Genomic DNA, 13,352 nt, shown 5'->3' with positions numbered 1-13,352 from the left:
TCGACGATCTCAAGCGGGCCATCCTACAGCGCGTCGGCCGGACCCCGGAACAACATCGCCAGTACTTCCGCTCATTGGGGCTGGGGGAGTCCGGCCGGCCATTCCTGATGGCCCAACAGCTCCGGGACTCCTGCCGCAAATGGCTGCTGGCCGACGGAAGCGACGTGGAGCAAGTCATCGATCGGGTGGTACTGGAACAGTTTACCACTCGGCTTCCGAAGAAAACGGCTGAGTGGGTCCAGTGCCACCGGCCCACGTCGCTGGATTCGGCCATCCATCTGGCAGAGGACCATATGGTGGCGTGCCCAGGGGTCGGCGAACTTTTACCATCAATCTCTCTCTCTCCTTCTGTTCCCCTCTCTCTCTCTAGACCTGTCCCTCTCCCCAGGTCTCGTCCGCCCGGCCCGTCTCGTGTTCCGCCCCGGGAGCGGCGGGTAGGGCGGGTAGGTCTGGGCCGGTCTGTTGGCGTTGCGGGGACCCGGAGCATTTCGTGGACAGGTCTCCTGTCATTGAGGTGGGGACAATGATCCGGGTCCCGGACGACCCGCAGACTGCCCCTGGTCAGGCTGGCCGGTACCAGATACCTGTGAGTATCAAGGGGGTACCTATCAGGCTTTGGTGGACTCGGGTTGTAACCAAACCTCCGTTCATCAAAGCCTGATTTCGTCCGGGGCATTGGATACAAGCCGCATGGTTAGGGTGCGGTGTGTGCACGGGGATGTGGTGGAATATCCTATGGTGCCAGTTATTATTCAATTCAGGGGTCAAAAGCATAGTGTTGAGGTGGCAGTTAACCCGCACCTCCGGCATCCGTTAATTTTGGGAACCAATTGGCCAGCGTTTACTGAATTATTGGGGGCTTTATGTACGGATGCCTCTTGGGGAAAAAATGCACTGGAGAGGAACGCGAGTGTGCAGGCGGGAGAGACTGAACCGGGACCACTGGGTACTGCCTCAGGGGAACAGAGCGAAATCGAGAGACTTATTCTCTCGGAGCGCGATGATTTTCCCTTGGAGCAGTCTCAGGATGAGACGCTGAAACGTGCGTTTGAACAGGTCACCACCATTGACGGTCAGCCTCTCCATCCTGGACAACCGCTTACTTATCCATATTTTGCAATTATAAAAAATAGGTTGTATCGAGTGACCCAAGACGCTCAGACAAAAGAAGATACAACCCAGTTGTTAGTTCCTAGGAGCCGCAGGGAAATGCTTTTTCAAGCGGCTCATTCTAATCCAATGGCTGGTCATTTAGGACAGGTGACGACACTAAATCGCCTCATGACCCGATTTTTTTGGCCGGGCATTCACGAGAATGTGCGCAGGTGGTGCGCGGCTTGTCGTGAATGTCAGTTGGTAAACCCACCGGCCACCCCAAAAGCGCCTTTGCGCCCCCTCCCATTAATGCAGGTCCCCTTCGAGAGAATTGGCATGGACCTCATCGGGCCATTAGAGCGATCAGCACGAGGACATCGTTTTGCATTAGTCATTGTGGATTATGCAACACGATATCCCGAAGCAGTGGCTCTCCGCAACATTTCCGCTAAGAGTGTTGCTGACGCACTGTTTTCTTTAATCTCCCGAGTGGGGATTCCCAAGGAAATCCTCACTGATCAGGGCACGGCGTTTATGTCACGGACGTTACGCGAACTTTATGAATTATTGGGCATTAAATCGATTCGTACCAGCGTCTTTCACCCACAAACGGACGGGCTGGTCAAACGTTTTAATTGCACGCTTAAAACAATGATTCGTAAATTCGTACAGGAAGATGCCAAAAATTGGGATAAATGGTTGGAACCTCTGTTGTTCGCTGTGCGAGAGGTCCCGCAAGCCTCCACGGGGTTTTCCCCCTTCGAGCTTCTCTATGGTCGTCAGCCTAGAGGGGTGTTAGACGTCATAAGAGAGGCTTGGGAGGACGGACCGTCTCAATCAAAAAACGAAATTCAGTATGTGCTGGACCTGAGAACAAAACTCCACACTTTGGGGTGGCTCTCTATGGAGAATTTGTTACAGGCCCAGGACAAACAGAGCCGGCTGTATAACAGAGGGACCAATTTGCGTAAATTTGCACCGGGAGATAAAGTGCTTGTATTGCTCCCAACGTCAAGTTCAAAATTACTTGCAAAGTGGCAAGGACCATTTGAGGTCACACGGCAAGTTGGAGAGCTCGATTATGAGGTAATACGCTCAGATAGGAGGGGAGCACGTCAAATTTACCACCTCAATCTCCTTAAAAAATGGAATGAGGGAGAATCAGTGATGCTGGCGACGGTGATTAGCGGAGAGGATGATCTTGGGCCAGAGGCGAATATAAAAAAAGAATCTCTCGCACTGGCCCCAGGGGGAGATCATCTCTCGCCCTCCCAGCTCATTGATTTAACCAAATTACAGGCAGAGTTTGCTGACGTGTTTTCTCCCCTACCTGGTCGTACAAATCTCATTCAGCACCATATCGAGACAGAGCCGGGCGTGGTGGTTCGCAGCCGGCCGTATCGCTTACCTGAACACAAGAAAAAAGTAGTTCAGGAAGAATTAGGAGCGATGCTTGAAATGGGGGTAATAGAAGAATCCAGCAGTAACTGGGCGAGCCCGAGGGGGATGGCTCCCCGGCCTGAGTCGGGCGGTGGGGGTATGTGGCAGGGAGGGCGTGGTTCAGTGAAGTCTGCAGCAGGAGAGAGAGTCGGGAGACGCTTGGTAAGTGAGTGGGTTAATTGTAAATCACGAACACCTGTTTCTAATTCCAGTAATTGGCACGGAGACAGGATAAAACACCAGGAGAAGCAGGAGTGTGTGAGAGAGAGAGGGACTGCTGACTGAGAAACACTGGGACTGAGCTGGAGAGCACTACTGGAGTGAAGCCCGTCTGTGGATGTGGATTGTTTATTGTGCGTTGCACAGACTTTTGTTTGGACATCTTGTTATTGAAATAAAAACTCAGTCAGCAGTCAAAGTCGACCCTGTCCTCTTCCTTCCCTACGAACTTGAACTTGTTACACTTTAGTTTTTTCCCCAATTGTGTCAATTTTCTTACTGGTAACAAAAATCCTTTGTTTTCATTTTAGATTGCATTATTCTGCATGATCTCCTTCTACATCCCAAAATCATACCCATACCTAAACATAATTGCTACTACAACTACTAACTATTAATAAGCAGTAATTAGGAGTTTATTGAGGCAAAAATCATAGTTAATTTGTAAAAGGTTAGTTCACCCAAAAATCAAATTTCTGTCATTAATTACTCACCCTCATTTCACACCAAACCTGTAAGACCTTCATTCATCTTCAGAACACAAATTAAGATATTTTTTTAAGACATCCAAGGGTTTGTGAACTGAGTCTGCAGACGGCAAAAAAAAAAAAAAAAAAAAAAAACATCTGCCAATACTAAGCCGGCATTCTGGCATAAATATGGAAGCCTGCAATGTGTTCATTACATCAACTGTGTATGACAACAGTTCAAAATGTTAAATACAGTAATTTGTTATTTTTCTTTTGTTTTTTCTCACAAAAAGTTTCTCATCACTTCATAACATTAAGGTTGAACCACTGTAGTCACATTAGCAATTTTAACAAAGCAATGACGTTGCTCCCTATGTGTGGTACAGAAACTCTTGGATTTCATCAAAAATATCTTAATTTGTGTTCCGAAGATGAATGAAGGTTGGGTGTGGAACGACATGAGTTGAATTGGACCCTAAACTGTGTGTTAAAAAAATACAAAATTAGTATAATTAGTATAACCACAAAATTAGTATTCTTACATTTTAATGCACTTCAAGGAGCAAGAAGCTTCAGTAAATATATAATATCCCTGTGATTGCTGTGTTGTTGAGTGTATCTGATGGTGAACTGTACTCACCTGAGTATCTTCAGTGTTGATTCCTTCAGTCCCTCACAGATCTGTTTGACTCCTGAGTCCAGCAGACGGCTGTTGTTCAGGTTCAGCTCTTTCAGGATGGTTTTGGAGGAGAGAACAGTAGCTAGAACTGAACAGCTTTTCTGTGTCCGCTCACAATTATTCAGCCTAAACACAGAAGCACCATTTTTTATTATTCAGTACACATTAAACACACACCAGTTTAACATCTCTTCATACCTGCTTCACATGACTGAAAGATTTTCATCATTAATAAGTAGAAGTTATGGGGCCCTATCATACACCAGACTCAATGCGGCGCCAGGCGCAAAGCAGGTGTTTTTTGCTAGTTTCAGCCCGAAACAGTTATCATTTTCATGTCCTGAGCCATGCTGTTTAAATAACAAATGCGTTACTATTTCGAGGCAACTGACATAAACTAATGCACCATTGACCAACTGAAACCTGGTCTAAAGTCAATGCTGCAATATTGTTTTTGTAATTTAAAGAGCGCATTAGTAAAATGCGGCTATATGCAGGTGCACAATGTGCGCACATTCTGCTTTATTACACACACAGGGAAGCGCAGCAGCAAACAAACATGCCAAATATTAAAAATAAAAGGATTACAATGTACAAGATTATTATTGTGTGCATAAAGATAAAAATGATTTGGTGGAATCTGGCTTTTCCCGTAGTCTGCTCATGCACTTTAATGGGTCATGAAACCCCAAAACACTTTTTTTGAGCTGTGAACAGATATGTATAGGCTGCACATGATTGAAAACACTAAAGGTACTCATTATGTTATTGATAAGTGAAAAATTGTTATTTTTGCATTTTTCAGAGTGATTTCTGTCTTACGGTTTGAAAAGCTGAGTCGGAGCAACGTCACAAAATCTGACGTCATCGTGTACTTTCGGCCCAAGTATGGGCATGGTTGAACATGCTGATGTAGACCGTTTCAAGCGATTCTCGACATATATATTCATGACATAAAGCTCATTTAATCCAATCACTGCACTGTAGTATGCATAGATTATAATTGCGGTATTATGCATGAGGAAGTATCACTTCTCTCGCCTCGGTCTCTTGTCATTCAGAGACATATCGTTGGTGTTCGTTTCCTCAGTGCTACAACACAATGTGTTTTCCTGCGACGCGACCAGAGCAGAGGTTTGTGTGCATGTGGATTGTTTTGCTGTAATCTTCCAGCACAAATGGAAAATATGTTCGCATGAGATTGCATTACAGCGGAGAATTCAAATGTCACAAAAGTGCAGCTAATTAATAGGGCTAATAATAGCCCTATTAATTAGTAGTTTATTAATTAATAGGGCTATAGGACTAATACTAATAGGACTAATAGTTTCAGCGCGGAGCTCCGTGGTGAGTTTAATAACACTAGCCACGTGGCACATAGCTCATACAGAATAAAGTTTCAGTGTTTAAAGTTTTTATTTCACACATTCTCCTGCACCAAACATTAACCAGCACGGTGTAGTTATGCACACATATTTCATCAAGTCTTCTTCAAATGAATTATATGTGCAAACTGGACACTGATACAGTGGTGTAGCATCTGAACACGACAGCACGATTATTCAATAAACAAATTAGCAATTGAGACTGCATTGCTCGTAAACGTAATCAAAGTAGCCTATTATTAGCCCTATTAAATATTCTTTTGCATTTCTCCCTTGTGCTTGGGAGTTTGTTGTCATATTCTCTGTGCTCATATATTAATATTCATTATTCTGTACGAGTGTGTTGTATGTCTGTGCTTCATTGGTTGTTCTCTCCCCTCTTCTCCCCCTCTACACTCCCACTTTTCCAGAGCTTTACACGCCCATTTTAACAGAGTTTTAGCAGCTCAGAGGTGTGAACAACCAGGCTAAAACAGGGGGGTTTCATGACCTTTTAACCTCGCGCACGAGCAGATCCGTTTCCTCACTATAGAAGCGTTCAGTCATTCCGCTTGAAAATCCTGCCTTGTAAATAGCAAATCCCCTATGGTGCGAGCACAACTGGTTTTAAAAGGAATAGGAGATAAGACTCTGGTTGGTTTATTGCACATTACGCCCAAAACACAGCCATGACTCATTAAGAGAATATGGAAAACCTTTATAGACAATGTGCCGGGCACACAGACCATTTTTCCCGTCCTTAAACTAGCAAAAGTAGATTCGGACACGCCCTAAATGTACCTGCATCGTGCACTTTAGACCATGCGCTTAGATCGTTAAAATAGGCCTCATCATGTATAAATCACATTGACTCACTTGATTTTCTCCACTTTGCAATGAGAGTCCATCAAAAGAGCAGAGAGCTTCTCTCCATCCAGATCTCCTAATTTATCTTCACTCAGATCCAGTTCTGTCAGTAATAATGGACTTTTACCCAGAACTTTAGTGAGATACTCACACGCTTCCTGTGCAGCAGGACTTTTCAGAAACCTACAGGAAATTTAGATTAGATAAATGGAAAGAAAAGGAAAAAAGGATGAAAAATAAAAAAGCAAATTTAGATAGAATAAAAGATTTTAAAAAAACAATGTCAGAATTGTATGCCTGTATGTATTGCAGCTCCCATCCTTATGGATCCAATAAAGTAGCGTTTCTCAAAGTGTGGGGCGCCCCCCACTGGTGGTGAATAGAGACATGACAAGTGGGGTGCGACAAACGAGAAGAAATTTGGTCATTTTTGTGCCCATCTCTATTAAACTTTTAAACGATATGGTCTCACACATGGGAGAACGTTCAGTGACGTCACTTAACTGGCAGATTCAAACTGTGCTTTCACGCTTTGGCTGCCGCTGAGCCAGAGACGGACGCGCTCAGCAGCGCTATCATTTATCACAACTATGCAGTGTTTAAAAAAACCCCCCAAAAAAAAATCTATGCAGTGTTTTCAACAACATAATGTTTATTTTAGGTTTCAGACATTTAAATATACACAAGTAGGCCTACTAGTAAAACAACACATTTAAAATGTGTAAAGTACAAACCGATGTCTTTAGGAGGAAAAACCGATGGAAACAGCAATAACAATCAAATCAAATATAATCTGCCGACGTGTTTTATTCATATCAGATACACATAGTGTAAGTAACTATAAAGTTTACTATTTCTCCCGGCCATTTTCTTACATGAATTTCGGGAGAAATTAATGAATTAATCAATTGTTCTAAAAAAAAAAGTTCTAAAATAATGGTCGGGTAAAAAAATCAGCTAGAATAATATTTAATTTATAATTTATATATATTAAATTACATATTATAAATTATGATGTAAAGTGATAATTGCATTTGAACGTTTTTAATTCTGTTATTTAATGTTATGTTTTTAAATGTGATATTAATAAAATAAATGTTAATATATTTTAACAGTTAAACTTAAAGCCTAGTTTATTATCATTTTGGCGATTTGGGACAGGTGGGGCTCAGAACCCTTCCCCACCTCCAAAGTGGTAGAAAAGTTTTAGAAAAACTGCAATAAAGCAATAAAATACAGCAATGTGTATAATGTGTTAAAGTCATAATTATAGTAAATAGTTACATTTTGCTGAGTTGCAATTCAATAAATTCCTTTTCATGCCATTCTAATTCTGCATTGGTCCATTTCGTCACATCTAGCTGCACACCTCTGACTCAATGTCTGTGGCTTATTTTGAAAAATCAAAGGCTTTTCTCACCTGATGTTTTTTAATTTACAGCATTCAAGCCGCAGTAAATCAATGAGCTCCTTTATTCCTGATCGTCCAGGATCATTTCCTGTGAGATCCAGCTCTATCAGGTTTGAGTTTGATCTCAGAGATGAAGTCAAAGTTTTAAATCCTTCTTCACTGATACTGCAGTCTGAAAGTCTATACATATACATACATACAAAAACATACACGTTACATACTGCAACCAGTGCCTTAATGACAACATCAGCTTCATTTGAATTTATAAATGTTCCATAAAATATTTTCAAACTGAAATTAAAATGGTTAACTGAAACTTTTTTCAGTTAATCTAATCAAACAGGCATTTTATATATTATCATTCAGAAATGAAGATGAATAACACACTTCAGTTTCTCTAATCTGCATTGTGTATTTTCCAACAGATGGCAGATCTTCATTATTCCAGAGTTTCCTAGTTTATTTCCACTCAGATCCAGCTCTATGAGGTTTGAAGGGTTTGAATTAAATGCTGAAGTCAGAGCAGCACAACCTTCTGCTGTAATACTGTTATTATTCAGCCTGAAGAGAAGGAAAAAAATAAAGACGGTAAGGTCTCTTCAGTTAATTTCTGCCACAACTACAGCAACACATCTACAGTAACAGAAGGGCTTTCAAAGTTAAAAAGAGTAGGCCTTATTTCTGACAGAATATGCATATATAACACAGCAAAACTAACAAAAATGTAAGTAAAAACATCTTAACCAATTAAGTAAACAATCCATGATAACATCTAAAGCATATCATGTGGAAGATTTTTATTAAAGGTGCTAAAGAATGTTTTGTTTTATACATTTTTGCAATATTACTTGAAACTGTCTTTACTAACTGATAAAAGACTATTTATTAGGTGCACTGAAAGTAATAATATTAATATACATCATCTGTGCACGAGGTAGAGCCTTAAAAACATCAGCCAATCGTTAACGCGATCATCGGCTTATCAATCACTGCCATGACGTTCCTTGTGAGAGATGAGCGCGGCTGCGCGCTCCAGTAACTTTCCACACTCTACAGGCGCCGCATGCAATGTTTTTGTCAGGAGACAGGAGTAACAACTGCAGATTACGAGTTACCTGCGGTGAGTCCGACATAATGAATCCACTAACACGACACAGTGAATGCCGGTGGTAAACACTCATGTTCCAATACGAGTGCACGAGTTTTGTGAGGCGTTCCCTCGAAATGAGCTGTGAAGGAGGGGGGCTGTTCTTACGCATGCGCTCATTTCAAAAACTCACTAACAGTCTTTGGTTTCTCAGTCGACGAAAATATCCTCTTTAGCACCTTTAATCAGAATATAAAGATTTAAGTATAATATGGTAATTTTTATTCTCCTAATCATGTATCTGGCTATGTCTGTGTAAGAGGCCGGTGAAAGAATGGAATTTGCATGCGTATGTTGGAGCCTCTCTCTGCCATTAGATATATGGTAACTATGCCTAAGCTGTGCTTCTCGTTCTGCCATTAAGAAATATTTATATGATGAGCGGGGGCCTCTAATGTAAATAGGTTGGGGTCTCTTGTTCCACTTTTCAAAACAGACTGGATTCACAGCCAACAATGGGAAGAAATAATAACCAATACTGGTGCAGAGTTTGAAAATATATAAGATGAATTTATCCCATGGGCGGAGAGCTATAGGAAAACTGTATAAAATGATTGGGTAAGAGCTGGTCCGACAGTTGTTCTGCAGACCAACTCGGTTTAATTCACTTGTAATAAAACCAACCTCAATCTCACTAGAAAAATGTACCTGTGCGAACGGTTTCGTGAGTCACAAAATACATACCAATACGTACAGTTTTCGGAGTGAAATGTCCACTGAGTGGCGCTAAAAGCGTGTTAATTTTTTTTTTTTTTTGCCGGAACAGATAAATGTGAATATGGTACATTTATGACATTGGTTTTTATACAACCTGGTCTCATAGGAAAGACATACCTGTGGGAACGTTTTCACGAGTCATCAGAATACGTACCAATGCGTACATATCACTGCAGTTTCCAACAGAAATGAACACTAGAGGCAGTAAAACGGCAAGCGCTTTTAATCGTTTTCATACACGGTTACGGTTACAGGGTCAGATTATGGATTAATAAAGACTCGTTTTCACGTCTCCTTGCACAATATTATTTTATGACTTCATAAAACTTTTTGCACAATTCATAAACAAATATATTTTGGACGTTGCATCGCTTAACCAGCTCCATATGTTTCGGAGCCGACATAACAAGCTTGCTCAGTAGCTCATCTGATACGGAGTTTTACTTAGGGTGAGGAAGCCTTGGGTATGAATCCTGTGAAAGGCGAGTCATGATAAAAGAGCTCAAAGACTATTATATATCTATATGTGTGTGTGTGTGTGTGTGTGTGTGTCTGTGTGTGTGTGTGTGTGTGTGTGTGTGTGTGTGTGTGTGTGTGTGTGTGTGTGTGTGTGCGTATTTTTGCGACTCATGAAAACATTCCCACAGGTTTCCCAACGTTTCCATGAGACCAGTTGAATTTGTAAGGCTAGTCTAAGCACTTTATGCAAGCAGCCACTCTTCTATATGATAACTCAGTTAATCTTAGATTAATCTACAATGTAGGGTGACCCTGAATAGTCGACAATTCGAATCTTCGATAGGAGGAGCCTGATTCGACTACCAATCTCACAGTCGAATCTTCACAGAGGTGATATGAAACGAGATATGGGGGCGCTCAATATCTGATTTTACATAAGAAAATCTAAAGTGTAGAATTGGATGCACTTTGAAATAGTAAAACGTATGATGCAAGTTGTGCCAACAGCTCATGTCCTACCGTTCAACAAACACTGTGGTGCGCTTCTGCCGGCTGACTATAGCGCGCTATTTGAAAAGACTCAAATGGACACAGGCAGATAGCGTGAAAGACTGGATTTTTTTTCTGATTAGGTAGGGTACAAGTGATTTAAAAAAATTTAAGTCGGTTGTAATTTGATTTTTGAATGCTGTGAATGTTTAGCTAAAAAGACTGCCACTCCAGTTTAGCGTTTATAAACAAGAGGCCTATATTGTCTCTGCAGTTAAAAAGACAAAGTTGACAATTCTGGCTATACTTTCGTTATTTTAATAATTAATTTAATTTAATTTATTTATTGATCACTGGATTATCTAATTTAACTATTTGTGGCTTGTGTTTTGAATATATGTTCCCCTGCACTTCAGGCATTTTGCAGTTTTGACTTGATTATGACTATTTCATTTTTTATTTATTATTCTGTTCTGTTTTTTATTTATAATTATTCTGTTCTAATTGAATTCTGTAAATTAATATTTGATTAAACAATTAAGTTTTTTATTAAATTATTTTTAATTTTTGTTTTTTTGGTGCATTGATGTTGCGCTGTAGAATAGTTAAAGCTTGCTCGCACAGGCAATTTAGCCAATTTAATTTGATTCACCAACATATGAAATGCATATCTATCTGCAGTCTGCAGCCGCGGGTATAGGCCTTACTTCATGTTCCAACATATATGATTCGACTCTCAGTCGAATATAGGATGTAAATCCGTAGTCGGGGGGACAGCCCTACTACAATTACAATATTTTGAAAATGCAATATCAAATAGTACTTTGTTTTAAAGATACGTTGTACAGTATAAAACAATGTAAAATACTCACATCAGTGTGTTGACTGTACAGTGTCTATCCTGCAGTAGAGCAGCGATCTGATTCACTCGTGTGTCTCCTAGTTCATGTCCACTCAGATTCAGCTCTCTCAGGAGTAACGGGTTTTTACCCACAATTCCTCTCACATACCAACAGGCTTCATCTGCAGCAGGACCCAAAAACCTGCAGAAGGGAAGATGAAGCAGGAATTAATTCAGTTCTTAAACCATAGTCATTTTTTATTAATAGTCTAATGTTAATCCTTGTTAACTCTGACAGCAAAAGATTACGCAGTTTACTGCATTAATAAATTTACTGCCACTTTTCCACTTTTGGTCTAAACTGTTGTAAGAACAGTAATAAACAGTTCCAGTAATAGTTTCACTTGATCCTGGTTTGGCACGGCACAATTACAAACTGTTCTCGGGTCAGAATTCTCAGCACGATTAGCTAACTGTTCTGAACCATGCTGGTGGAATGCGGGCAGTGATGTCGGCACTCAGGATTGGACACTTGTATGTCATCTGGCTACCAGTTTCTCTGTAGCTGGCCAAGCACGCTATTTGAGTGAAGTAAATAATCAAATTAAAATCCTCCATCCTCCATAACGTGATCACTATTTACATCTAATGCCATCTGTAAACTCTTCTGTTACCAAGGAAATGACTGATGAATTTGTATTACACTCAGCACCACAATGGAAAATGAAACCACATTCAATTAAGCGAGGAGAACTGTTTGGCTAGATGGTGGAAAAGAGGCATACATTTCTTTTGATTCACCTGTATGTCATTTATTCTGTATTACTTTATCACATCTCACCTCAGTGTCTTGAGTTGACACTTCTGATCCTGTAGTAAATCATTGAGCTCCTTCACTCCTGATTGTCCAGGATCATTTCCTGTGAGATCCAGCTCTATCAGGTGTGAAGGGTTTGATCTCAGAGCTGAAGCCAGAGCTTTATAACCTTCTTCAGTGATACTGCAGTCTGAAAGTCTATAATAGGAATGAAAATGTAACGTGATTAATTAAAGAAATTCCAGAAATTAAAGTTTACTTATAAGTCAGATTACTTTTTCATGCAATTAATAAAATAATGTATTACTTTTTACAATCAAAACTAACTCTCAAAGTTACATCAAAAAAGCATGTTACTCTATATTTTATTTGCACAAATTAAATGCAAACTTTAGTCAAAAAATGATGACTAAATTCGTAAAAAAAAACTAAAGCCCCAGTGTTATACTCACATGAGTCTCTCCAGTTTACAGTTTTCTTTCAGTCCATCCGAGAGCAGCTTCACTCCTGAACACTCTAGATTCTGATTATTGCTCAGATCAAGATCCTTCAGGCTGCTGGATTCTGAACTGAGAACTGAAGCCAGAGCTGAACAGCTTTCCTCTGTTAGATCACACTCACTGAGCCTGAAAATAATAATTGAACAACATCAATAATGAAGATACATAATGATTAATTGTAGGAAAAAGACTACCATGTGAAGTTGACCAAAATATATGATGTTACAGCCCTAAACAAATAAATCAGATGCTAAAATCCTGCAATGATTCTATGCCTTATAGTAGCAACAGAATCACTGTTTTACACGCAGCAGAGTTCTACAGATCCACACACAGTGATCTGGATACTTGAATTTGCCTTATAAACTAACTACATGTATAGAATATCTTTTCCATCATTCAACAAATTGACTACTAACAGTGAGCTGTTACATATTTCTGTTTTCAAATACTGGGTCTCAGTACTTTCCATGTGATATTTTTCATGCACTGTAAACCCAAACAGTACTACTAACTTATAAAGATTGAAAAGACTGCAATTAAAGTCTGCTACATAGTTAATGCAACTTAAAACAATTACATTTTATTAACAAGGAATTTAGTTTTATTTTTGTGTGGCTCAACATTTTTGAGTAAACTCCTATTTAAATTATAATTTAAGTTCACTGAGTGACGTAAAGTGACATCATCCACATCATGTAGTTGCTGTAACCAACGTTAATCCATTCAACATGGTGGACACTCGAAAACGACTGGAGCAAACTTAATGGAGCAACTTGCAAGAAAATCACATTTATTTGCATTTTGAATGCTGTAAGAATATCATGATGAAGAAAT

General features: G+C 40.1%; 1 protein-coding gene across 12 annotated transcripts in view; it reads right to left on the bottom strand.

Moving 5' to 3' along the window:
* The window catches only part of LOC125254758, a 188,974-nt gene that overhangs the window by 32,257 nt on the left and 143,365 nt on the right, over positions 1-13,352 (bottom strand). For all 12 annotated transcript variants that reach the window (XM_048169551.1, XM_048169561.1, XM_048169552.1 and 9 more), the window contains 6 exons: positions 12,040-12,213; positions 11,230-11,400; positions 7,933-8,106; positions 7,555-7,725; positions 6,144-6,317; positions 3,865-4,029 (listed from right to left, as the gene is read on the bottom strand). In XM_048169551.1, coding sequence (XP_048025508.1) covers positions 3,865-4,029; positions 6,144-6,317; positions 7,555-7,725; positions 7,933-8,106; positions 11,230-11,400; positions 12,040-12,213 — 1,029 coding nt within the window. The remainder of the gene's footprint in view (positions 1-3,864; positions 4,030-6,143; positions 6,318-7,554; positions 7,726-7,932; positions 8,107-11,229; positions 11,401-12,039; positions 12,214-13,352) is intronic.

This window comes from Megalobrama amblycephala, linkage group LG19 (assembly GCF_018812025.1).
Source record: "Megalobrama amblycephala isolate DHTTF-2021 linkage group LG19, ASM1881202v1, whole genome shotgun sequence".
In the NCBI taxonomy this organism is placed as follows: Eukaryota; Metazoa; Chordata; class Actinopteri; order Cypriniformes; family Xenocyprididae; genus Megalobrama; species Megalobrama amblycephala.
This window is presented reverse-complemented; position numbering and strand designations above follow the sequence as displayed.